Raw genomic sequence first — 23,094 nt, 5'->3', positions numbered from 1 at the left:
TGTCTTTCTCTGACACACTGTGTATATTTTAAATCGATATGGGATCATAGGTGCATATGATTTCTTGGTTCCCTTTTTCTTGTTTGCCTTATTCTTTGTCCTTCGTATTTCTGGCTTCCCAGTTATGTCCGGTCGTTCTTTGTTGGCCTTCAAGCTATGGAATGGCTCGTGTGTCCTGTGGAGGCTCATCAGAGCCAGGTTTCACTGTAGGGTGAGCAGGATGGGAGACCCCTGGGCTTATGATGTGAAGAGACTTGCACTGTGAGTCATTTGGAAACCAGGAAGCAGAGTCCACAGACACATGCTTTACTGTCTCATTACACATCTACCAGAGTCTATGGTTTCCTTTTCGGTTCTTTTGGTTCGGAAGAACCGAAATCTGGTGTCATTAGGAAAGCGTGCTGTGTGTTTCCAGGGAGCCTCGGTAGGTTTAGCTTTAGGGTGAGCTGGCCAGGAGTCAGCCGTTCCTCTGGGGACCCCTCAGTGCTAGAATGCTGAGCAACTAAGAGTTTAATCCATGTGGCATCTTCATTTTTTTTCACGTAACCATCTATTTAGCACTCGTTCCATTTTGCAGCAGGTAGGTCCACCTCATTCTTTTAGAAGCTGCAGAACGTTCCACTATAAGGCTTTACACGTGGTTGCGCTCTGTCCCTCTTGAACAGCTTGCACGTGGGTTCCCTGAGGTCAGCTTCTTGGCTCCCTCCTTCTGCTTGTTGGCCAGCAGACTTCGACTGGTTATTAACTTTGGGCTTATCCCTGAGGTCAGTGTTTCCAATGGTTAATGTCTGCAAGCCCTGTGACATGAACCTGCCAGGAGGACTCTTTAGCTGGTTTACTGAGAGGGCTTTTTGAGCCATAGGTTAATATATTAATGAAGACTGTGGCTGTTACCCCACATTAAATAATGGCTACGAATGATGGGAAGAAAAACATCCTTAGGCTCTCTTGCCGAGCACGAGATTGATGAGAATGGATCACTCTGCCAGGAGAACTCAAAAATATTATAACCTTTTATTCCTCTGCAGATTGGATGAGTGTGTATTCATTTCTACGTTACTACAAAAAACCTCTTACGATGATTCTGAGCTAAAAACATATTAAATCATCATGTTAATTATATCGAAACAGCACACTGAGATTCTGTTGCTAATCCAGTTTAAACTTGGCATCTCCAGCTCATCCAATATTTTATTTCTATTCAGGGTCATATTAGTCAGTTGGGGATGAGCAGATGTATTTATTTATCTTATTAGTTTATTTTGGTCAAGTAGTAAATTATGATAGAATGATAATAATGCCTCCGTTTATATACATCTCACAATCACATACAAACTTGACATTTAAAGACGTTGTCTAAATACAAAGTATTGACACTTCCACGACTGTTTTTTCCACTTTTCCAGAGGAGTTTAAGTGGCTCAGAACATTCTGGATTCTATTTTTTTTTCCCTGAAGTACTCCCATTTTAGTGTTTTATTTGTGGCGTTACCTCTAGGTGCAAGTAGAGACAAAAAGAGTCACATATAGTAGGACAATCTGCTTTAAAGCAAAAAACAGAAAAACAACAAAAAAACCCCGCTACTGGTAGAGGGTTGGGTGCACGGTGGGCCCTAGAACTTTATCTGTCGCTTGCAGATTTCACCCAGGACGGTCCAGGGAGGCAGCCAGGGGCCCAGGCTCCCTGAGACCCCGGCCGGTTTTCAAAATCTCCAGGACCATCCAGGGAGGCACATGAAACCCAACAGTGTCTTCCTCCAATTCCTGAAGCTCATTCCCTGGTAGCCTCCCCACACGAAGGGCCCACTCCTGCAGGACCATCTCTTCCTGGGCAAGGCCTCCCAGGGCCACCTTCACTAACACGGTAAATTGCTCACGGTTTAGGCTCTTGCCCTGAGAGCTTCATCGGCACAGAAACTCAACTTCAGCAGAAGTCCTAGAGCACGTGGGTGAGAGGGACCCAGGCAGCTGTCAGAGGGCATCTGTAGTGCTGCACCGTTCCTGCGGCTGCCTGATCCCAAGAAGGGGGCAAGGCCAGGCCTATCTCCCGCTCGGGAGGTGAGAGGTGCAGGTGTTCCCTCTTCCCGCCTGTGGCAGCCAGAGTGTGGACCTGAGCCGACAAGAGCCATTGGATGCGACCACCCAGGATGGTGAAACTTTCGAGAATGACTCAAGGCCTCCGTCCTTCTCTGGGTCAGGTTTCTCTCCTCCACACTGGGACACCAGGACTGCGGGTAGCAGTGACTCTCCGTGACTCAGCAGAGGCCAGGATCGCTGAGGGAGAGGCAGGATATAGAAACAGGTGGCCCAGAGAGACCCAGATAAAGGCCTGGGGGTGGGGGTCGGGGGCATGTGGGTCCTACTGGGGGGAAAGAGCTCACGCTGCAGGGACCCCCTGAACTGTCACGTCAGGGGGTACACGGAGGCCCAGACGTCGGCAGAAGTGGAGTGACCAGAAATGGAGGGGTTGGGACCACGCCAGCCTCACTAGGATCCCCTCCTACGTTGCCTCTTCAACGAAGAACACCCCTAAATGGCCAATCCGTAATCTGAGGAGGTGAGTAGGGAGGTCACATGCAGAGAGAGCACCCCGGTCCCCAGCTCCCAGGGGAGGGCAGGGGCTTGTCACCGCCCTGCCCCTGTTCCTCCCCAGGGTCTCAGGAGCCAGGACCCTCATCTTCAGGGCTGCCCTCCTGGTCCCTGTTTTCTGTTAGCAGCTCTTGTCTCCTTTTCCATTCTCTCGTTTGTTGCTATGTCTCTGCTTCTTGGTTGCCAGTTTAGCAGAGTGCATTCTCTTTTCAGATGGCAGCAATGCTACCGTTATTGGAATAAAACGAGTAATGGAGGCGACGCTCCAGGTAAAGCAGAAAATCACAGACCACTTTCAATGCCAAGTCAGATCTCTTGGGTGTGTGCGCTAGAGAACGATGGCTTTTTGTGTGACAGCCTTCAAATCACGACAGCAAACACAGGCAGCCGTAGTGATCCAAGGCACCGTCTCTGTAATCAGGTGAGGAAATGTGTGCATTAGCAGGTTTGACTAATGTCGAACCAGAGGAAGGATAAGCAAGAGGGATTTTTCTGCACTCACCTTTGAATACTCACATTTTAAGTATGGTTCAACTGAGCATCGGGTCTTAGTGATACAGTGGGAGTAATGCAAATTTCAACATTTTCCCCAAATTTGGTAACAGCTTGCCATGTGATTGCTCCAGCTCAGCTTCTTCCGGTGAGCACTCAGGGAGTGGCTGTGATGTCGTGGCCCATTTTCCCACCGGAGGTGAAGTGTGGAAACTGTACTTCCATTTAGGTTCCACTTTTTTTTTTTTTTTTTTTTTTTTTTTTTTGCGGTACGTGGGCCTCTCACTGTTGTGGCCTCTCCCGTTGCGGAGCACAGGCTCCGGATGCACAGGCTCAGCGGCCATGGCTCACGGGCCCAGCTGCTCCGCGGCATATGGGATCCTCCCGGACCGGGGCACGAACCCGTATCCCCTGCATCGGCAGGCGGACTCTCAACCACTGCACCACCAGGGAGGCCCTAGGTTCCACTTTTAAACATCCTGGTCCTGGGTATTGAACAGTGTCACAATTTTTGTCGCAATCATCAAACATGACTTGGAAAACTCATGAGGAAAAGGAAGCCTGTTGCATTGACCCCTATTTCTGCTCTTTCTGTCCTTCCTTCTTCCTTCCTGATACTCCAAGATTCCTTCGTCATTACCTTAATGTTTGAAGAACTTCCTTTAGCCATGCTTGAAGGGTAGGTCTGTTAGTGACAAATTCTTTTAGTTTTTTTTATTTCTGAGAATGTCTTTACTTTCCCTTTATTCCTGAAGGATACTTTCACTAAGGCTGTACAACTTGTGGCTCACAAGTCATTTTTTCAGCACTGGACAAGTGTCATGCCTTTTCCTCTGGCCTCTGGGGTTTCCAATGACAAATCTGTTGTCATTCGAATTGGTGTTCATCTATCAGTAATTTGTCTTTCACGATTTTTTTTTCTTTGTCTTTGGTTTCCCGAAGTTTAATTATGATGTGTCTTGGATGGATTTCTTTGGGTTTATCCTGCTTAGGATAAGCTCAGTTTCTTGAATCTGTAGATTTATGCCTTTTACCAAATTTCACAATTTTTCAGCTATTATTTTGTGGAATCCTCTTTCAGCTCTGCTATTTTTCTCTTCTTCTGGGACTCTGATGTTGTGAGTGTGGGATCTTTTGTTATTGTCCCACAGGTCCCTGAAGCTCTGTGCATTTTTTTTTCAGTCTATTCTCTCTGTTATTGAGATTGTGTAGATTCTGCTGATCTGTCCTCAAGGTCACTGATCCTAGCCTTTGCCATCCCCGCTCCACTCCTGTGTCCAGTGAGTTTTCTATTTTGGTTATTGTAGTTTTCAGTTCTATAATTTTCTTTTCTTTTCTTTTCTTTTTAAAATAATGTCTATTTCTCTGCTGAGGTTTCTACTTTTTTGTTTTCAGAGAATTTGTAATTACTCACTGATGCATTTTTGTTCACAGCTACTTTAAAACCCTGTTTGATGATTCCAACATCTGATCTGGTCTTGGTGTTGATATTGGTTGATTGTCTTTTCCCACTCTGGTTGTGATAGTCCTAGTTCTTGGAATGACATGCAATTTTCGATTGTATCCTGGACGTTGCAGCTATTATATCAGGAGACGCAGTGCGATTTGGATCTTTTATTTCAGCAGGTGGTCACCCCATTTAGGTTTAGCGTACAGTTCTTGGCCTGCTTCCTTGGGCTGTGGTTCTAATGGCAGTTTTATTGCTTGGAGTGTTCAGTCTGCTTGTTATCTGGTGCTGGTGGGGCTCCCCCTGGTCCCTGCTGGTGCCACCTAAGGGGGTGGGGGCATCTTCCCCAGGCCAGACCACCTGATGCCTTCCAGCAGGGAGAGTTCCCAGCCCCAGAGCCTGGAGTGTTTCCTGGGCCAGATGGTGGGTTCCTTCCCCAGAGCCCCTGGTCATCCAGTTTTTCTAGGTAAGGGAAGGCCACTTTTGGTCAGCCCTCTGCTGATGCTGCTGGGTCACCTGGTCTTGTCAGTGGGCAGAACTCCTACTGGACTTGGAGGAGGGATGAGCCTACCTGCCCCGCCTTCTGTTCAGAGCTGCACATCAGGAGATGCCCGGCCTGTTCCCCTGTGATGCAGGTCGGGGGTTGTGTGATGCCCCCTGCCCTGGTACCCCTCCAGCCTGGGCCCCTAAACGATCCACTTTTCTCTTCCCACCTTTCAGAGTTCTCCTTTGGATCTTTCTAGACCTAATCTGCTCTTTATCTAAAAGATCATATTTTAATTCTCAATACAGGATTTATCAATCATTACCTGTTACTTAATTGATTAAGTTATTAATTATAATTATCAGTTACATTTGTCTCTCTCCTAAATTATAAGCATAGGACAGCTGAGGGCTGTAAGTACTGCTCTGTATTTATGTGAGTATGTACTCATCAACTTTATTTATGCAAATATTCTCAGGGCCTAGAATAGTGCTGGGCACAGAGAAAGTCAGTACTGGTGAACTGAATGGATGAAACTAAAAAGAAAGAGAAGAGGGTGATTGTAGAAGTCTTCTTCACCCCCAAACAAGATATCAGGTCACCCTGCTTAGAACACAAAGGATGGACAACAACTTCCTAGTATGGATCAGGCAAGTGCAAACGTGGCCCACAGTGCAAGCTTGATTCTCCTCCTTGGCAAGCATTCATGGATGGAAGAATGTCAGTGTGACTCTGTAAACACCCTGAGGGGAGAGTGAGGGGCATGGGTATGTCTGGGGAAGCACTGAAGGGGGGTGTGGCTGGGCTGTCGCCATGTTCACACTGCCCGCTACGTTCACACTGACCACTGGCATCATCTCACTGGACCCTCATCACCCATCTCTGCAAAGCAGAAAGAAGCTCTTTGCCATGCCCCTGGGGCCCCCTAGAGAGAACTGGTTCCTGTCTCCACCCCTCGGCTGTTACCCACCAGCAGTGTAGCTGTGAGAGCTGCTAATCTAATCACATCCCACTCTCTTTGTAGGAAGAGGAAAACCATGTTGATACCCACTGCCAGCAAGAGTCCTCCCCTCCTTTGGCAGGTCCTGGAACAATACTGGGTTCCTGGGTTAGTCTGTCGGCCTAACACAAACCTATTTATTTTTTCTAATGAGACAGATGTAGAAGGTTGGGATTTTTACAGTGTTAGACATTGTGCTCTATTAGCCAACCAATCTAATTATTTACAGGGATCAAGGATATTCACCACCACTGCCCCAGTCTACTATTTATTATTGTAATATGTCTGAAAGGAGTTAACCATATTTGAATTTAATTAGAAGAGAACGTCCATGATTTCAGAATAAAGTTTATCCCTGCAAGTTTTGAAAATTAATCGATTTATTCCTACTTGGATTTCTAATGCTTCTGGAGCAATCTTTCACAAAAAGAATAATGGTTTCTTTTCAATGACCTAACTATAAGAAGGTGACTAAGTGTCTTTCAAAAATAATTCCTCAGTTAATGTTACACATCTATTTGCATGCTTTTTCTTGTAATTGTTATTCAAATAACAGACTAAATTCCACTCCCAGACACTGGCCAGGAGCTAAGCAAGACAGACATCATTGTGAGAAGCACTGAGTGGACAGCCTTGGAGGGGAAGTCAGAGCGTCCGCCAGCTTCTACATTTGTGTGAATGAAGGCTGATGACTCAGGGGCACAGATAGGAGAGCTGGTCCCTGAGATACATTATAGAATCCCAGCCCCTGAGATCTTCAGGAACACACATACACACAAACACACACACACAGCGCCCCCACATGAAGACAGGAGGCTGGGTAAGTGTGAGTTCTCAGCCTTTAATTTTCAAAACCACCAAACAAACAAATCAAAACCCAGACTTTAATGATCAAGTCATAGGACAGAAAGTGAAGAGAATAGCAACTATCCAGGGAATGTGGACAGTGTGACAGTGTATCATTCAGCCCAAACACTAGCTCCATCCTCAACTCAGACAAAATTATTCTTTTTCTGCATTGCAACCATAGCTCTATAGTCTAAAACAATATAATGTAATAATATGGTATGATATATAGTATGAGCAACATAATGCAACACAGCACAACTGTAATATAACACAGCGTAATATAAGGTAATGTAAAGTAACACAACATAACATGATATACTATAGCATCTTTAACTGTATCTCTGCTACTTACCTAGGTCCTTTCCAAATCCCTCCTGGACAGACTGAGCCCCAGCAGCTGAGGCACAAGGACACTGAGGCCCCCAGCACACCTGCAGAGAAAGCCAAACTCTGAGGTTTCAACTGATGTCTTTCACAAAGACTTTACTTTGGAAAAATCAAAACAACAAAAACAACATTAGACTGGGTAATAGAGCCATACAATTTTGATCATGTGAGTAATAAACATTAGAGGTAGGCCAAAAAATGATTACAAAAATATCTTTTCAAATCATCAGTTTTTGCTGTGCCCACAATAAACATTTATCAAGATAGCCAATGAATATAAAAACACGTACATCTCTTTAGAATACCAAAACATGTTCTGGGAGCATCTGCATTCATAAATTGTGGGATGAATGGTTTCTGCATGGTGGCCTGACATAATTCACACACGTTATTCCCTGCACTAAGAGCGCTCTTTTGCACTGTGCATTATAGGAATGTCAAGCTCGATTTACATGAAGGGGGATTTCTGCAGGGAGCATTATTGATGGCAAATGGAAAATTCACCAGAAACTGGAAATCAGAATTACTCCTGAAAAACCCCCTTTTCACTTGAAAGGGCTATAAATCTAAAAATAATCTTGAATTCGCAAGCAATCCTTTTATGCAATAAGTTGATAGCAAATATATTACCGAAGAGACACATAATTACCTTAAAATCTACCACAGTTAGAAATGTATTGGAACTCTTAAAATATAAGTTAATTTTATAATAGTAAAAAATACAACAAGTATTTATACTGTTCATTTTTTCCTTCCAGTTTCACCTTTTATTTTTCAAATATATAAAGACAAAGTAGGACTATATATAAACTAACACCCCAGAATGTCCCAGGGAACTCCAAAATTTCTAAATATATTAAAGGCTGATTTTTATTTATTTATTTATTTATTTATTTATTTATTTATTTAGGCTGTGTTGGGTCTTCATTGCTGCGCATGGGCTTTCTCTAGTTGTGGTGAGTGGGAGCTACTCTTTGTTGTAGTACACGGGCTTCTCATTGCCGTGGCTTCTCTTGTTGCAAAGCATGGGCTCTAGGTGCGCGGACTTCAGTAGTTGCAGCACGCGGGCTCAGTAGTTGTGGCGCCTGGGCTTAGTTGCTCCGCAGCATGTGGGATCTTCCCAGACCAGGGATTGAACCTGTGTCCCCTGCATTGGCAGGTGGATTCTTAACCACTGCGCCACCAGGGAAGTCCTAAAGGCTAATTTTGATGAACAAGAGAAAGGGAAATTTTATCATCCCTTTCAGTACACGGAACCAGCAGTCCCAGAACTCTCCAGCCTGGCAGACATCATTTCTACGGCATCATCTCCCCTAAACAAGATCTTCTGTGAACAGAAGGGAATGGCCGGGAGCTAGAGTATCTAGGTCCAGGGTTTTCTAGCTGCATATTAGAATTTTAATTTGGCTAGCTTAAGGGGCATTTCATATCTCTATCTCCATCTCCATCTCCACCTGCATCTCCTTCTCCTTCTCCATCTCCATCTGCATCTCCATCCCCATCTCCATCCCCATCTGCATCTCCTTCTCCATTTCCATCTCCATCTCCTTCTGCATCTCCATCCCCATCTGCATCCCCATCCCCATCTTCATTTCCATCTCCATCTGCATCTCCATCCCCATCTCCTTCTCCATCCCCATCTCCATCTCCATCCCCTTCTGCATCCCCATCCCCATCCCCATCTGCATCTCCTTCTCCATTTCGATCTCCATCTGCATCTCCTTCTCGTTTCCATCTCCCTCCCCATCTGCATCTCCTTCTCCATTTCCATCTCCATCTGCATCTCCATCCCCACCTGCATCTCCTTCTCCATCTCCATCTCTATGTCTCTCTATAACTATATATCTACCTCTACATACATAACCACCACATCTATATTCACATCCATAGCAAAACCGTAACTACATCTCTAACATCTCTACCCATATCTGTAGCTATGATTGTTCTACATCTGCATCTGTCCACACTGTAACTGTATCTCTATCCCTATCTATAACTCATCCCTTCTCCTGGGATGGCTCCGTAGAGCGGGAGAGAGAGCTTTGGACTTGGAACAGAGATCTGAAGGTTGGAATTGCCTCTGTGGTTTACTAACTGTGCAAGCCTGGGTATGTTATTTTACCTCATTATATTTCAGTTTCCTCATCTGTTAAAAAGGGATGACAACACTAGTTTAACTTGTTGGGTTATTGTGAATTTAAATAATGGATAACGTGTGCTTTGTGAGCTATGAAATACCCATAAAAGTAAAACATTATTAGTGATAAAGTTTTTAGATCCAGTTTGGGAAGTACTAATAAATTAGGGTAGATTCTCATTTTAAGGCCCATTCTGCAGTGAACAACCATAGTTTATTATGCTTTTCTCACATTGGGGGAATCTATGAGGTGTAAAGGAGGAATCAGGAGCCAGACTGTGGAGCGTTCTCCTCTCTCAGCCTGTTTCTTCTTCTGTAACATTGTCAGTTAATTCCACTAAAAGATATTGCCCTAAGATCCGGGCTAAGTCCATGATAAAGGAAAAATTCAGTGTAAAGATAAGTAGGATAAATAGCATCACCTTTGGTGCAAAATATGCCAGTCCTGTGATTTGTGATGGGCTTCTATGCTCAAAACCTGGGACCCCGGCATGGAGAGAGACTGGTGGCTCTAAGGGCCCAGCGGCAGGAAGAACCAATCAGAGGAGCCCTGTGGGGACCTGGGAGAGTGTGCAGCCACTGGCGCGCTTTCAGGTGCGTTTCATGTGCCACTGCTGCCCCCTAGCCCTGCCCGGCCTCCTCTTCAGAACTCCCCTTCCCGAGCAGGACAAACAGCGAGGGGGGTGGGGTGGGGTGAGGCTCAAGCCTCCAGCCAAGGGCCAGCCTTGGTCGGGGAGAGGGACCCCAACCGCTGCTAACGTTCTGTGACACTCAAGCCCAGGCACACAGGGCTCCCATCAGACAAACATCAGGTTAATGAAGTGTTTTCCAAAGCAACCCTTGGGTTTGGTTCTTGTGTTGAACTTCTGCCTCATTCGAAGATTTCTTGACTCAGGGATAAACAGGCCCCTCTAAGAGCCTGTTCCTGGCTGTGACCTCCGGGTCATCGTCGACAGCAAGCCTTTCCAAAGAAGCTCTGTGAGAACAGTGTCAGGTGCTGGAGAGGGAAATTGCAGGCGTGGGCCCTGCCCTTAGAGAACTGACACTAAGGGAGACAAATACACAAAAAGACAACAATGACGGTGAGAACTTCTACTGTGCCGCACGACACAATAAAACATGATGCAACACGAGGGTCTCAGGCTGTTTTTAAATTTTTTTTAATCTTTAAAAAATTTTTTTAGTTTTTTGGCCACGGCATGCGGGATCTTAGTTCCCTGGCCAAGGATGGAACCCTTGCCCCCTGCATTGGAAGTGCAGAGTCTTAACCACTGGACCGCCGGGGAGGTCCCTCTCAGGCTGGTGTGTGTGTGTGTGTGTGTGTGTGTGTGTGTGTGTGTGTCTCAATGTTTTACAGTCATAGAAACCCCCCCAGAAGGTAAACATTTTGGAAATATCAAGCGCTGCTGACATTGGAGTAATTTTCCTGTCCTCCCAGATCAGTTTCTCACCACCTGACAGGCCCCACCTACAACCGGTGTGCTTTCAGTCTGCTCCCTGAAGTGGACCTTTACGGCCTAATGCTTTGCTAATAAACTCACACCTGAGCACAGAGTGGAGGCATGTCAGGGCGTCCCATTGGCATTTTACACCTTGCTTTTAAAGTTTATGTCCTGGAGATTATGGGGCTGACTTCCTGGATAGAGTGATTTTATGACACTCACTTGAAAATTGGTTTAAAAATGCTGTAAAAGAGGAACATTAGTAGCAGGATGTTTAGGAATGCCGCTGCCTGGGAGCCCATAAAGGTGACCAAGGTATTTCTGTCAAGGTTTACAATCTACACAGATCAGCCCTTCCAGCTCCTTAAGTAACAGTTGGTAGAGGGACTGCCTGGTGCTGGTGAGGTTACAGCCGACTGCTTGGAGCTGGCTTTTCAAGGAGGCATCTACCGTGACAGTGAACCTGGGTTAACTGTGTAGAAAGGATGCCTCCTTGGGCCTGATCTGCCCTGGGGCAGACAAGCCTGGAGAGAGGGAGGGGTCTTAGAGAAACTTCACATATTTCTGGCTCCCGTATGTGGCTTGCAACCCCAGAGCCAAGAGCTGATAGAAAAATGTCAGTTCACTTAGATACAGACGAAGATATTCCTTGTTTTGGACAGGAAGACTCAAATGTTGTAAAAAATGTCCATTCTCCCATAACTCAATTCCAACTGAAGACCAAGAGGATTTGGGGGGTTCAGAGGTAATAACAAATGATATCAAAGTCGATCTGGAAAAACAAACATTTGAGAGTAACCAGGAAAGCATAGAGTGAGGACAAGAGGACACTCTCAATGGACTCACCCCTGAACCCAGCCCTTTGCACCTGCACCTGCTCACTTCTGGGTCTGGGCTCTCAGGGGTTAAATCTCAGCGGCAAGGGGAGAGTCTAGTTCCCAGGCTGCTGATGTCAGTTGTCCTCAGGGGGCTTGTTCCAGGGCTTGGTCAGGGTCGGCAGCCCCTTGGGGGGCCTGGGTGAGGTCTGCATTCTCCTGGTGAATTCCCTGATGTGCTGCAGGCACTGTCTCTCCACCCAGGCTTGGTGGCAAGTGGGGACTCAGGATGCAACCCACCCCCATTCCAGGCAGCTCTGGCTCTGTCCCCGCCCGGTCCCCCTTAGAACCCTTTCCTGGGAGGGGGCCTGGGAGTGAAGTAGCCTTTTCCAAAAGCATCTGGGCTGCTTTGGCCTTCTGGAAACTCCCAAGTGGGAGGTGGGTGATCGCCTCCAAGATGTGTGCACGTGTGCTAATAAATATATACAAGGATCTATGCACAACATCATCTACAAAGGAATACAAAACAAAAAAAAACCGTAAACAGTCTGAATGTCTATCCACATGCAACTGGTTAAATACATGCAATGAGGACTAGTAAATCAATGGACGACTGACTAAGTGGTGAGAAGAATGGAATAGATCTGTACATGCAAGATAGCCAAGATACACTGTTAAATACAAACATCAAGTAGCAAAATAGATCTCAACTGTGTAATTAAAAAACACATTTATGAGTAGAAAAATCTGGAGGAATGGCTAGAAACCTTTACCCCACCGGGTGCACCCGGAGAATGGACCTGAGGGCCAGCGGAGAAGGACTACCTTCCTAAGCATGGCTTCCTCATGTTTCCATCTTTTTCCTCTTTAGAAAGTGCAATTTAAAAGCTAGTGTAGAAAGTGCTGAAAGTTCAGCATCCATTTCCCAAAGCTCTCAGTGCCCTCTCCTCGGGCAGTTTATGAACTGGTTGTCCAGTCGGAACATCCCCCAACCAGGCAGCTTCCTCGCCATGACCTGTGCCAAGGCCGGAGCAGGACCTGCACAGACAGAACCACACACGAGGGCCTGCTCCTGTCCTTGGCTGGCAGACGTTTAACGGGTCTGGAGTTGCTCACACCATTAGGCTTTCAAACAAGGCGGGGTCTACGGTGCACCTGAGGACGCATCCTGTCCTCTCCTCGGGCCTCTGTGCGCCCCCATCTCCCTCCTGGATCGCCTGCCACGTGCGCCCACGTGTTCTTCCTGCTTCACTTCCTGCCATTCAGCGGGGTCCTGGGTGGGAAACGTTGCTTCCTCTCAGTCAGAGATAAGGTGTTTTTGTGTCTACACTGCATGGGCGGGGGAGGGAACTTTAAAGATGTCTGTGCAAGTCTCTTATCTTGGAATTCCTGGGGTCCTGCTTTCCCGTGGCTGTCAGATGGTTATTGTGTACAGGGTAGGGGGCCCGAGGGTACACACTAAACTAAGCCAACAGCACACTGGGTGAAGAAGGCCAAATCCTGAATACACAGCAATTAATCATGCCTCTTCTCTCGTTTCTTCTACTAGCAGACGCTTGATCATCTCTTTATTTCTACTTCAAGGAGAGTTAGCCAGGGATGGTGAACTTCACACACTAACCTAAGATGAAATCTTGTTAAAATCAGAAACTGACACCAAAGGCTGAAGAGGAAGTGGAGGAGGATGCTGCTATTTTTAGCTGTGGATTTAAATTCCCACATTTCCCTGTAATTTCCCCCCAGCTAATTATAGGTCCACATCCCTTCCTTTCCTCTGATTCGTCCTTGTAAGTCTCAACTCCTATGGATACTACAGCCACACAATTTCTTGGCAAATTAAAGCTCCTTTCATGCATTTAAAGCATTCTTACAGTCTTTAATCTCCTGTGTAAAAGTTACAAGTTTGCTATGAATTTCTTAGAAACTTGTATTTCATAAACATCGATATACAACCCAATGTGTAAATGTCACACAAGCCACACTTAGATTCTGGCTTTTCAAATAATGATGTGATGATGATAGCTAACTTTTACTGTGTCCTTACACTTTATGGATGTGTCATTTAATTAGAATAACCATATCAGGCAAACATCTTTATTTCCATTTACAGATGAGAGAAAAGGCACAGCCGGTAAGTGAACTGTCCATGGTCCTGAAACCTAGACGTGGTGAAGCTGACATTCTAACCCAGGACTCTGAGATTGGAGACCACATTCCTAACCACTCTCCCATCTAATTACCAAACTCTCAGTTCATCTGACGATGTTCACAAGAGGTCAGGCCAAGCATCCAAGGCACTGTGCTGCTGAGCTGGGCCAGGGATCATGGAGCAGCGTGGGTGGTCAGAAGCAGAGGCCTGGTGCCTGGGCTTTGACTGCAGCCTAGTGCTGCTTAGAGGTCACATGTGTTTCCCCCATCCACTCCTGTACGACCCCACCTTTTCTCTCCCAGGACCTCAAACACTACTCTGCACTCTTCCCTCTGGTGGCTGACCTTGCTGTTTATTTCCCTGAGAGAAGAGTGGCAATTGGAATAGACTTTCACATGCTCCCTATGCAGAGCTGTGTCCCCCTAACTTCACATGTTGAACTCCTAATCCCCAGTATTTCAGAAGGTGACTGCATTTGGAGATGGGTTTTCAAAGAGGTGATTAAGTTAAATGAGGTCATATGGCTGGGCCCTGATCCAATGTGACCAGTGTCCTTATAAGAAGAGGAGATCAGGACACAGACACACATAGAGGGACGGCCGTATGAGGACATGGGGAGAAGACAGCCATCTACGTGTCAAGGAGACAGGCCTCAGGAGCAATGACCCTGTCCACACTTTGATCTCAGACTTCCAGCCTCCAGAGTTGTGAGAAGATAAATTTCTGTTGCTTAAGCGGTCCAGTCTAGGGTGCTCTGTTATGGTGGCCCCAGGAAATGAACAGACACAGACCAGCACCTCTATCCCCTCCCTGAACCTGGACCCATGCATGCTATCCCTCCTGCCTTAGGGAATAATGGCTTTATTCTGCCCCTTTAAAACACCAACAAATATACAAACTGCCAGTGTTTCATTAGCATGGAGTAATGGATGTTTCTAAACTTTGATTTACTTTCACAGATTTAGAATTGTTTTCTTGAGAAAAATCCTGTTTCCCCTTCAGGAGCCCCCTTGGTCCAGCTCTCCAGACACTTGGGATGACCTCCAGCAGGCGAGAGTCTCGCTCAGTTTCCGTGAAAGGATGCCAACTCTGATCATCTGTTGTTTGATTTCAGTCCATAATAAGGAAAATCTTCATTTTAGGCTCTTTCTAAAATCTTTGCTGGCTCCACTGGTATGCTGTATCTAATAACCAGCTCTACAGGGGGGAGGGAAAGGGCCCTGATTTGCAGCATTTGCTGATTTCCATGGTGTAAATGCTCCCAGCACAGCCAATCTCAGCTACCAATGTGAGGTCACTGAACAAGGAGCAGCACATCGTTGTAAAGGACACGTAAGTAGACTCAAGGAAAGTATAATAAAATAATTAGGACATGATGGATTTTCAGTACTTTTTACCTTTAAAAAATATAGTTTAATTAAGCGTAAGTTTATGTAGTTTTAAACAGTGTTGGGTTTAACAACTGGCTTTGCAAAATTCCTAAAAATTAACAACTTGCGTTCACAAGCCAGTGCCAGGGGTCTCTGGCACATCACTGGATGGTCATCATTTACCAAAATTCTAAAGCCCATTTGTTTCTTTAGAGTGTAGATTTTATACTTGGATTATGCTGGGTCATTAGAGAACTTTGTATTTGGACCATATAATTCCTTTTGATTGAATAATACTCGAAGCCCCTTCCTACGTCAAGGGAATCCCCCATTCTATGAAGCAGGGAGTCTACCCCATGAAAGAAGTGGAAAATAGCACTCACTTCCTTTGCAGCTCAGGTGTGTGTTCATGACCCAGGCTCTGCCAATTAGCCACATCCAGGGTCCAGATAGGAGAAGTCTTAGAAGTGACCAGCATCAGATAAGCTGTGGATGGGCTGTGTGTCTACACTCAGAAATGGCGCACTGGTGTCTTCAAGGGACCAGCTCTTGACTGGGGGATCTTTCCTTCAAGTCTGGTTCTCTGGTCCTCCTGGAGATTTTGCCAAGTACCTGGTATTCTTTCTCTTCCTTTTTAAAGACTAAACTTTAGGGGCTTCCCTGGTGGCGCAGTGCTTAAGAATCCACCTGCCAATGCAGGGGACATGGGTTCAAGCCCTGGTCCGGGAAGATCCCACATGCCGCGGAGCAACTAAGCCCGTGTGCCACAACTTCTGAGCCTGTGCTCTAGAGCCCACGAGACACAACTACTGAAGCTTGCACACCTACAGCCCGTGCGCCGCAACAAGAGGAGCCTCTGCAATGAGAAGCCCATGCGCTGCAACGAAGAGTAGCCCCCGCTCGCCGCAACTAGAAAAAGCCCGCGCACAGCAACAAAGACCCAACTCAGCCAAAAAAAAAAAAAGAAGACTAAACTTTAAATTTTTGATTTACAGAAAAGTTGCAAAGAGAGTAAGAGTTCCTGTGTTCCCCATACCCAGGCTCCCTCACTGTCTTCCTCTTACGGTACATTTATCACAACCAATGAACTAATGTTGATACATTATTATCCTTACCCTCCTCTAAGGCCTGAAATAATTTTCCAAACTTCCTTTGTTTTTGATGACCTTGACAACTTGGGGAGTACTGGTCTGGTATTTTGTAGAATGCTGTTCAATGTGAGTTCATCTGACATTTTTCTCATGGTTGGACTGAGGGTGTGCGTTTTGGGAGAAAGGCCTCATGGGTGAAGGGCCATTCTCATCACCCCACATCAAAGGGGCACGCTGTCAACGTGACTCGCCCCTGACGGCGCTCACACTGACCCCCAGGTTTCTCCATCGCAGTTACTTTACTTTTCCTTCTCTTGTCTGTTCTTTGGGTGCAGGTCACTAAGTCTAGCAACACTCAGGGCTGCGGAGGTAAGCTCCACTTTTTTGTGGGGGAGAATTTACCTAAATTAATATTTGTTTATATCAGTATTGACTCATGAATATTTACTTTATACTTTAATTCTAACCCCAATACTTTGCTATTTATTTTGATGTTCGAATTATTATTTTTTTTTTTTTATTTTTTATTTTTTCTGTATGTGGGCCTCTCACTGTTGTGGCCTCTCCCGTTGCGGAGCACAGGCTCTGGATGCGCAGGCTCAACGGCCATGGCTCAGGGGCCCAGCCGCTCCGCGGCATGTGGGATCTTCCCAGACCGGGGCACGAACCCGTGTCCCCTGCATCGACAGGCGGACTCTCAACGACTGCGCCACCAGGGAAGCCCTCAAATTATTTTTGCTTTGGCCATTGGGAACTCTTTCAGGTTGGCACCTTTGTCCCTCTGTCATACCCCTATACCTTCATCGTTTTGGTTATTGATCACTTTTTTTTTTTTTTTGCAGCACCATGAGACTTGTGGGATCTTAGTTCCCTGACCAGGGATCAAACCCTGGGCCCTGGCAGTGAGAGCACTGAGTCCTAACCACTGGGCCACCAGGGAATTCCCTTGATCACTTTCCTATTTTCTGGCACTACGAGATGCTCCAGGCTAATCTTGTATATTTCTTGCCCCAGCCCTAGAATCAGCCACCTCCCAAGGAACTTTGGCTCTTTATTAGATAATGGAATTAGAAACCATATTGTGTCTGCCTGTCTGTCTATCTATCTACCTTTCGAGTCTATCTCTCTGTACCCCCTATTGCTCTCTTCCTCTGGAGAGCCCTGACTACTACACCACTCCTGCAGATCCAGGGGCAGAGGGAGCCTGTACTTACCGGTATGCTTGAGCACATACTCAGGCACACAAATGAGGGCAGAATAATTTCGGGGGAAGGGGAGATGAGTGGTTAGGGCAGAATGTCCAACAGAGGAACCTGGGAGTTTTCCTCTGTATCACCCATGATGAAGCCAGGTTATGGTTTTATTGCGTGGTGAGGGGCAATAGTACTGTGGAAAGGACAGGAGTTAGTGAGTCAGGTGGGTCTGGGTTCGAATGTGGACTATGTGAACTAGGTGAGGTCGCTTACCCTCTCCTCAGTGTCATCAATGGTAAAATGGGGCCGACAATACCTACTTCACAGAGTTATTGTGATGGCTAAATTACATAATGCATGTGAGACCCCTGGAATGTACTGGTTATTCTACAAAAGCTAGTTCCCACCACCCTCTCTCTCTCTCTCTCTCTCTCTCATTCACACATTTAGTTCTTTATCTAAGAAAGATTTACTGAGCTCCTAATACTTGCCAGTCACTGCGCTTGGTGTTGGAAAATGGTGAACCAGACAAATTAGACTGGACAGAAAACAAACCCATACAGAAATAATTTCAGTGGTCCTGTTTTGAGGAAAATAAAACATGGTGAACTGAGCAAGCAACAGGGTTGGTCTCCGATGGCCTCTCTGCGTTGATAACATTCATGCTACGGTGTAAGTGACAAAGGGTCAGTTGTGACCCAGGGGAAGTGCATTCTGGGCCGAGCGGACAAAAGGGCACAGGCAGTGGGGCCGTGGTAGGAGGCTGAGGAGGTGGGCGGGGCAGGGTCTGGGGTCCCTGCAGGTCTCCGTGAGAGGTTAGGATTTGAGTCTAAGAGAGATGAGAAGCTGGGGGGGGCGCGGGGGGGTGGGAGGGAGAAGTCTGACTTCCGTGTTTATCTCTTGGGCTGGACTGGTGGGGGGCAGACGAGGGGCTGGGAAGAGGGGATGTGCGGAGATGGCTCAGGCCACTTGAGGGTGGCTCTGGCCAGGAGGTAGCAGTGGGGCTGTGAGAAGTGGCTGACCTGAGACGTGCTTTGGTGGGAGAGGCGACAATTCTTGGTGATGGGTGGGCTTTGGGGTGTGAGGGGCGGCATGCAATTCAGGATGACGCTCGGGTTTGGAGCTAAGCAACCGATGCCCGTTCTCTTCTTCCTCTGACTCATGAAAACTTCAGCCGAAACACAGGGTTGTGTGGAAAGTTTCCAAATTAACTTTTAAGACCATAAACAGAGTTTTGAAAGGACCTTAGGCATCAGTAACTGAAGCGAGGCCCAAAAGGCCACACCTGGCAGAGCTGGAACCTGGTTTCCAGAATCCTTGCTTGGCGTCGACTCCACTCTAAGATGCTCCCTTTAGCAAGGGGTCAAGCTGAGGCAGAGAACCCACAGTTTAGGCTACCAGATAGTGGTGCCTCCTAAAACAATTCCTTTATTTAACTAGTGAATAGACATAGTTTATACAACATATACGATGCATAAACAACAACGCAACAAGGCACTGTGACCCGTCCCCACCCCGTACGTGTAAGAAACGAGCGTTATCATTCCCTTTACAGCCCTCTGAATGCCTCTGCCTAGTCTCTCCTCTGACCTTCCTTCTTAGAGGCTTATCACTGCTCTTCTTTATAATTCTACCACACATTTGAATCCCTAAGTAATATCCTGTTTAGTTCTGCATGGCTTTGAACTTTATGTAAGTGGAATCATACTTGTGTGTATCCTTCTGTGACATTTTTTTTTTTTTTTTTTGCTCAGTGCTGTAGTAGAGACTCACCCATATTGTTGCTTGCAGCTGTGGTTCGTGGATTTTTCACGCCAGGGTAAAATTCCAGTACGTGAACACATCACAATTTGTTTACGCTTTCCATTGTAGATGGACAGCTGGCTTGTTTCTAGACTTTTGCTTGTTTATCTCTCTTGCTGTATTTGGATAAAGGAAAAAAAGAAGCCCTTTAATAGAGGCTGGAAGGAATTCAGCTTACATCTGAACATTGTTTTGTATGGGGCATAAAGACAAGAAAAAAATTGGTCTCTATGTCCTTATGTCTCAAAACTTTGATCTCATTGTAATCAAGAGAATCAAAGCAAGGCCCAGTGGAATGAAGGAAACCATCCTGAATTTTGGCAGGTTCAAAGACACGTCGTGATAGTGAAACTGGAATACATAGTAACAAGCAGCATTCTCATTTGTGGACACGTAAGTCGTAATGTTGCACACACGGGCAATGTCCATACAATTATCTACCTTGGTATAGAAATCTGAAGACTTACTGAAGTTTGAAGAAGTCTTTGGGGAATTTCTCAGGGCAACCAATCTATTGACCAATAAATACTCGTAAACTGTCTCCTTTGGGCAAAGCATTCTAATAGGTATTGCAGGAAATACATGGAGGTTTACATGACGCAGGAAGAGATACTCCAGACCTTATAGAGCTTGTACTCTGACTGTGGATAGACACACATACATGAAATGCTGAGGTAAAATATAAGGTCGTGTGTGCCAAGTGTTAGATGGATGGCTGTACGTTCTCTGTTTTCCTCCTATAAGCGCCCCCAGAGCGGGGACTGAAGCAGTATTCTTTCCATGGTGTGTTCATGGTTTTGAATGAATGAGTGAATGAAGAGACTGGAATTGCCAGGAAAGACTTTTTGGAGAAGGAAGGTCTTGGTGTGGACGGTAAAGAGTGGTAGCACGGAATCTGAAGAGGAGGAAAGAGGGTATGGAATGGGTAAAAGTTCCAGGCCTTGGCAATGGGAAGGCCCAGGGGATTGGAGAGAGGAGGAAGCCAGCCTGCAGGAAAGGGTTCTTTAGAGAGAGAAGTGGGAACAGTTGGAAGGGCAGGGTGGGGCCCCAAAGTCAAGGTCTTGAATGCCAGTTCAGGAGTCTGATTTTTTCTACAGGTAATGAGAATACTGCATTGCAGTGCTTTCAGCAGAGGGGAAGAACTGTGTTTTGGGGGAATTCATGTTTTAGGGGGATGCAGAAAAGAGGGTGTCAGCTGGGGTGACAGAGATAACTGGGACACCCCTTACCAGCTTGGGTGGGACGATTTTACACAATGGCAGTTGGAGGGTGCCCAGGCGTCATGAGAAGGGGCAAGCCCTAACGCACAAGCACTTCTCAACAGCTTCGTATTTTCTAATGTCCCTTTAGGCAAAGCAAGTCACATGTCCAGGCCCAGATTCAAGGGTGGAAAATAGGCTCCACTCCTTGCTGGGAGGAGGGGCAAAGCCACAAGGCAAAGGGGTGAGTGTACAGGGAAGAGCTTGGGGGCATTTTTGAGGTCTACTACCCTGGGCTAAGTGTTGTAAGTAGCAAACACAGGGAAACAACTAAGATCAAAGGTGAGCGAACCTTTACAGACAGCTGCATAAAAGAAAATAAAAAGGTCTAGATGGCTGAAGTGTTGGGTTAGAAAGATCAGAAATTCCATATTTATTGACTTTCTGGAATATGTGTCTAAATGTCACATCTTAAAATCAGATCTCAGTATCCTCTGATTTGGAGAGATTACCCCAGAAATTATCCAGGTCACTTCACGCAGGTATTTAACCCAGCTCTCAGAGGCTGGGTGTTCAGAAAAACAGATACTTCTTTATCTTTCCCAGGTTCTTTAGGGTTCAGAGACTTTTAAAACATAGAGATGAACACTGAATTTAACCAGTTGAAAATTATTCCTGGATTCTTATCGGCCTATGGCAGCAGCAGTACGAGCTCAGGACAAGCCTCATGTTCTCCAAGTCCCCACCACCATTTTCTGGCATAAGGCATTATAGGCACAGTATATGGAGGCCTACAAGCTTTTCAGGGGCCATAAAAAAAAAGGCTGGAGTCGTGAAAAAAGTTTTCATTCAAAATCACAAAGATACTTCAAAATCTAAATTAACATATATCATAAAAATAATTTGAAAGCAACTTGTAGATTTTCTCCCTTCCTAAGAATTCTCAGAGATGCCAAACGTCACAGCCAATAGCAATTTAAGTGACTTATACGCCCCAAATCCAAAAGTAAAACGATAAATATTCCTTCAAATTCATTTTTATTGCCAACAACAACAAAAAAGTACTTAATGCAGAATAGGGGTGAATTACAGGAAGTCCCGTACGTATGAACCTTCAAGTTGCGGACTTTCAAAGATGTGAACGTGTGTTGGAACGTCCGATCAGGTAAGGTAGTTCACGTGTCTGGCGGACACTGTCACGTGCGTGCATCCTCTACAAGTGGTTGTGCTTTTGTGCACTCCACTGTACAGTACTGTATAGAGTACAGTACTACAGGACCTTTATTTCAAGCCCAGGAGGTCCGGAAGCAAGCGTGACCGCAGCGGGAAAGAGCCAATTGTGTTAGTTGGTTACCTAGGCTAACTTCTTGGACTTAACGAACAAATTAGATTTGCTAACGCTCTCCAACGTAACTCATGTGTAGGTAGGGGACTTATGTACTGTATGTGGCATGTTTGGCCGTCCCCAAAGTAACGGACCATGGAGGCTCCCAGGAGGGTCACTGTAACCTCCCTAGCACTGGGCCGCCCGCGGATTTGGCAAGGGCCTCACGTTCAGGGCTATCTACATTTTCCAGGTGGGGAAGCCCAAGACCAGCGGCAGCCCAACAGCTTATCAGACCCAGAGAAGCCAGGTTTCCGGGGTTTCCGCCCAAAGCGTGTCCAGAAACAACCAGTTTCCGACCTTTTACTTACTTTGGCGGAGTGACAGTTCCGCGGGAGGCCTCCTGTTGGACGCCGCCGAGGGCTCTGCAGGTGGGGCTCGTGCTGGTGAGGGGCGCTGACTGCTGCGGCCATACAGGATAAACGCCTGCTAAGCCGGCGCGCCGGCCCGCCCACCTCCGTTAGTTCACCCTCACCGGGGGAGAGTACGCGCCCGGAGACCCGACCCCAACCGCTAGCTCCTCACCGCGCTCCCTGAGGAAATTCGCCGGCGCCCGCCGGCCTCCGCTCCCCGGGGGCGTGGCCCCAAGCCCCGCCCTACAGGCCCCGCCCCTCAGCCTCAGGCCCCTCAGGCGTCGCGGCGCGCTCCTCTGACGCGCGGCGCCTTCCTCTGACGTCAAGCCCCGCCCCCGCCCCGCCCCGGCTCGCGCGGCGCCCGCCCTCAGCAGCCCGAGCGGCTTCTTCTGAGGCGGCGGCTGAGGCAGCGCTCGGTGTCTTGGTCGCGGTCTGTGCAGCGGCAGGCTGCTCCCGTCCCGGCCGGCGAGGCGGCCGTCCAGCCCCTCGGGCCGGCAGGCGATGGTGCGGTGGAGTGCGCGGACGCGGGCGGCGTGGCGGCGGGCATGAAGGAGGATGGAAGGGCAGGACGAGGTGTCGGCGCGGGAGCAGCACTTCCACAGCCAAGTGCGAGAGTCCACGGTGAGCGCCCTCCGCCCGCCCCCTCCCAGCCTGCCGCCCGCCTGTCCCTCCCCTCCCCTTCCCTTCCCCTCGCGGCCCTCGCGGTCTCCCCTGTACCGCTTCCCCGCCCCCGCCCCTCAGCCTCGCGCCGCGCCCCTCCCCCAGGCTCCGCCCCCCGCCCTGCGCCCACCTGCTCTCAGTCCTGGGCGCGCTTCCGTCGAGTCACCTGTCCGGTCCCCGGGAGTGCTTCGGGGCCGCCTGCGCCTTCCTCCCTCAGGGCTCTTCCCGGGCCGGTTTAGCGGCGTCGGCC

General features: G+C 47.3%; 1 protein-coding gene and 1 long non-coding RNA gene across 6 annotated transcripts in view; one reads left to right on the top strand and one right to left on the bottom strand.

The window, feature by feature from the left end:
• Positions 1-1,206: 1,206 nt before the first annotated feature.
• On the bottom strand, positions 1,207-22,390 carry LOC308622643. Of its 2 annotated transcripts, XR_014016669.1 has the most exons (4): positions 22,143-22,390; positions 19,219-19,364; positions 7,214-7,292; positions 1,207-3,000 (listed from the first exon to the last, which is right to left on the bottom strand). It is a non-coding gene; the product is annotated as an uncharacterized lncRNA (long non-coding RNA). The 2 variants fall into 2 exon arrangements; XR_014016670.1 differs by lacking the exons at positions 1,207-3,000; positions 7,214-7,292 and adding an exon at positions 8,933-10,430.
• A 168-nt stretch (positions 22,391-22,558) lies between these two features.
• The window catches only part of LMBR1 (limb development membrane protein 1), a 166,170-nt gene continuing 165,634 nt past the window's right edge, over positions 22,559-23,094 (top strand). For all 4 annotated transcript variants that reach the window (XR_014016711.1, XR_014016712.1, XM_081244720.1 and 1 more), the window contains exon 1: positions 22,559-22,805. Coding sequence is in view for 2 of the 4 variants with exons in the window: in XM_081244720.1 (XP_081100846.1) it covers positions 22,740-22,805 (66 nt within the window). In the remaining 2 variants the exon portion in view is untranslated. The remainder of the gene's footprint in view (positions 22,806-23,094) is intronic.

This window comes from Mesoplodon bidens, assembly GCF_964165515.1.
Source record: "Mesoplodon bidens genome assembly, chromosome: 9".
Lineage (NCBI taxonomy): Eukaryota > Metazoa > Chordata > Mammalia > Artiodactyla > Ziphiidae > Mesoplodon > Mesoplodon bidens.
This window is presented reverse-complemented; position numbering and strand designations above follow the sequence as displayed.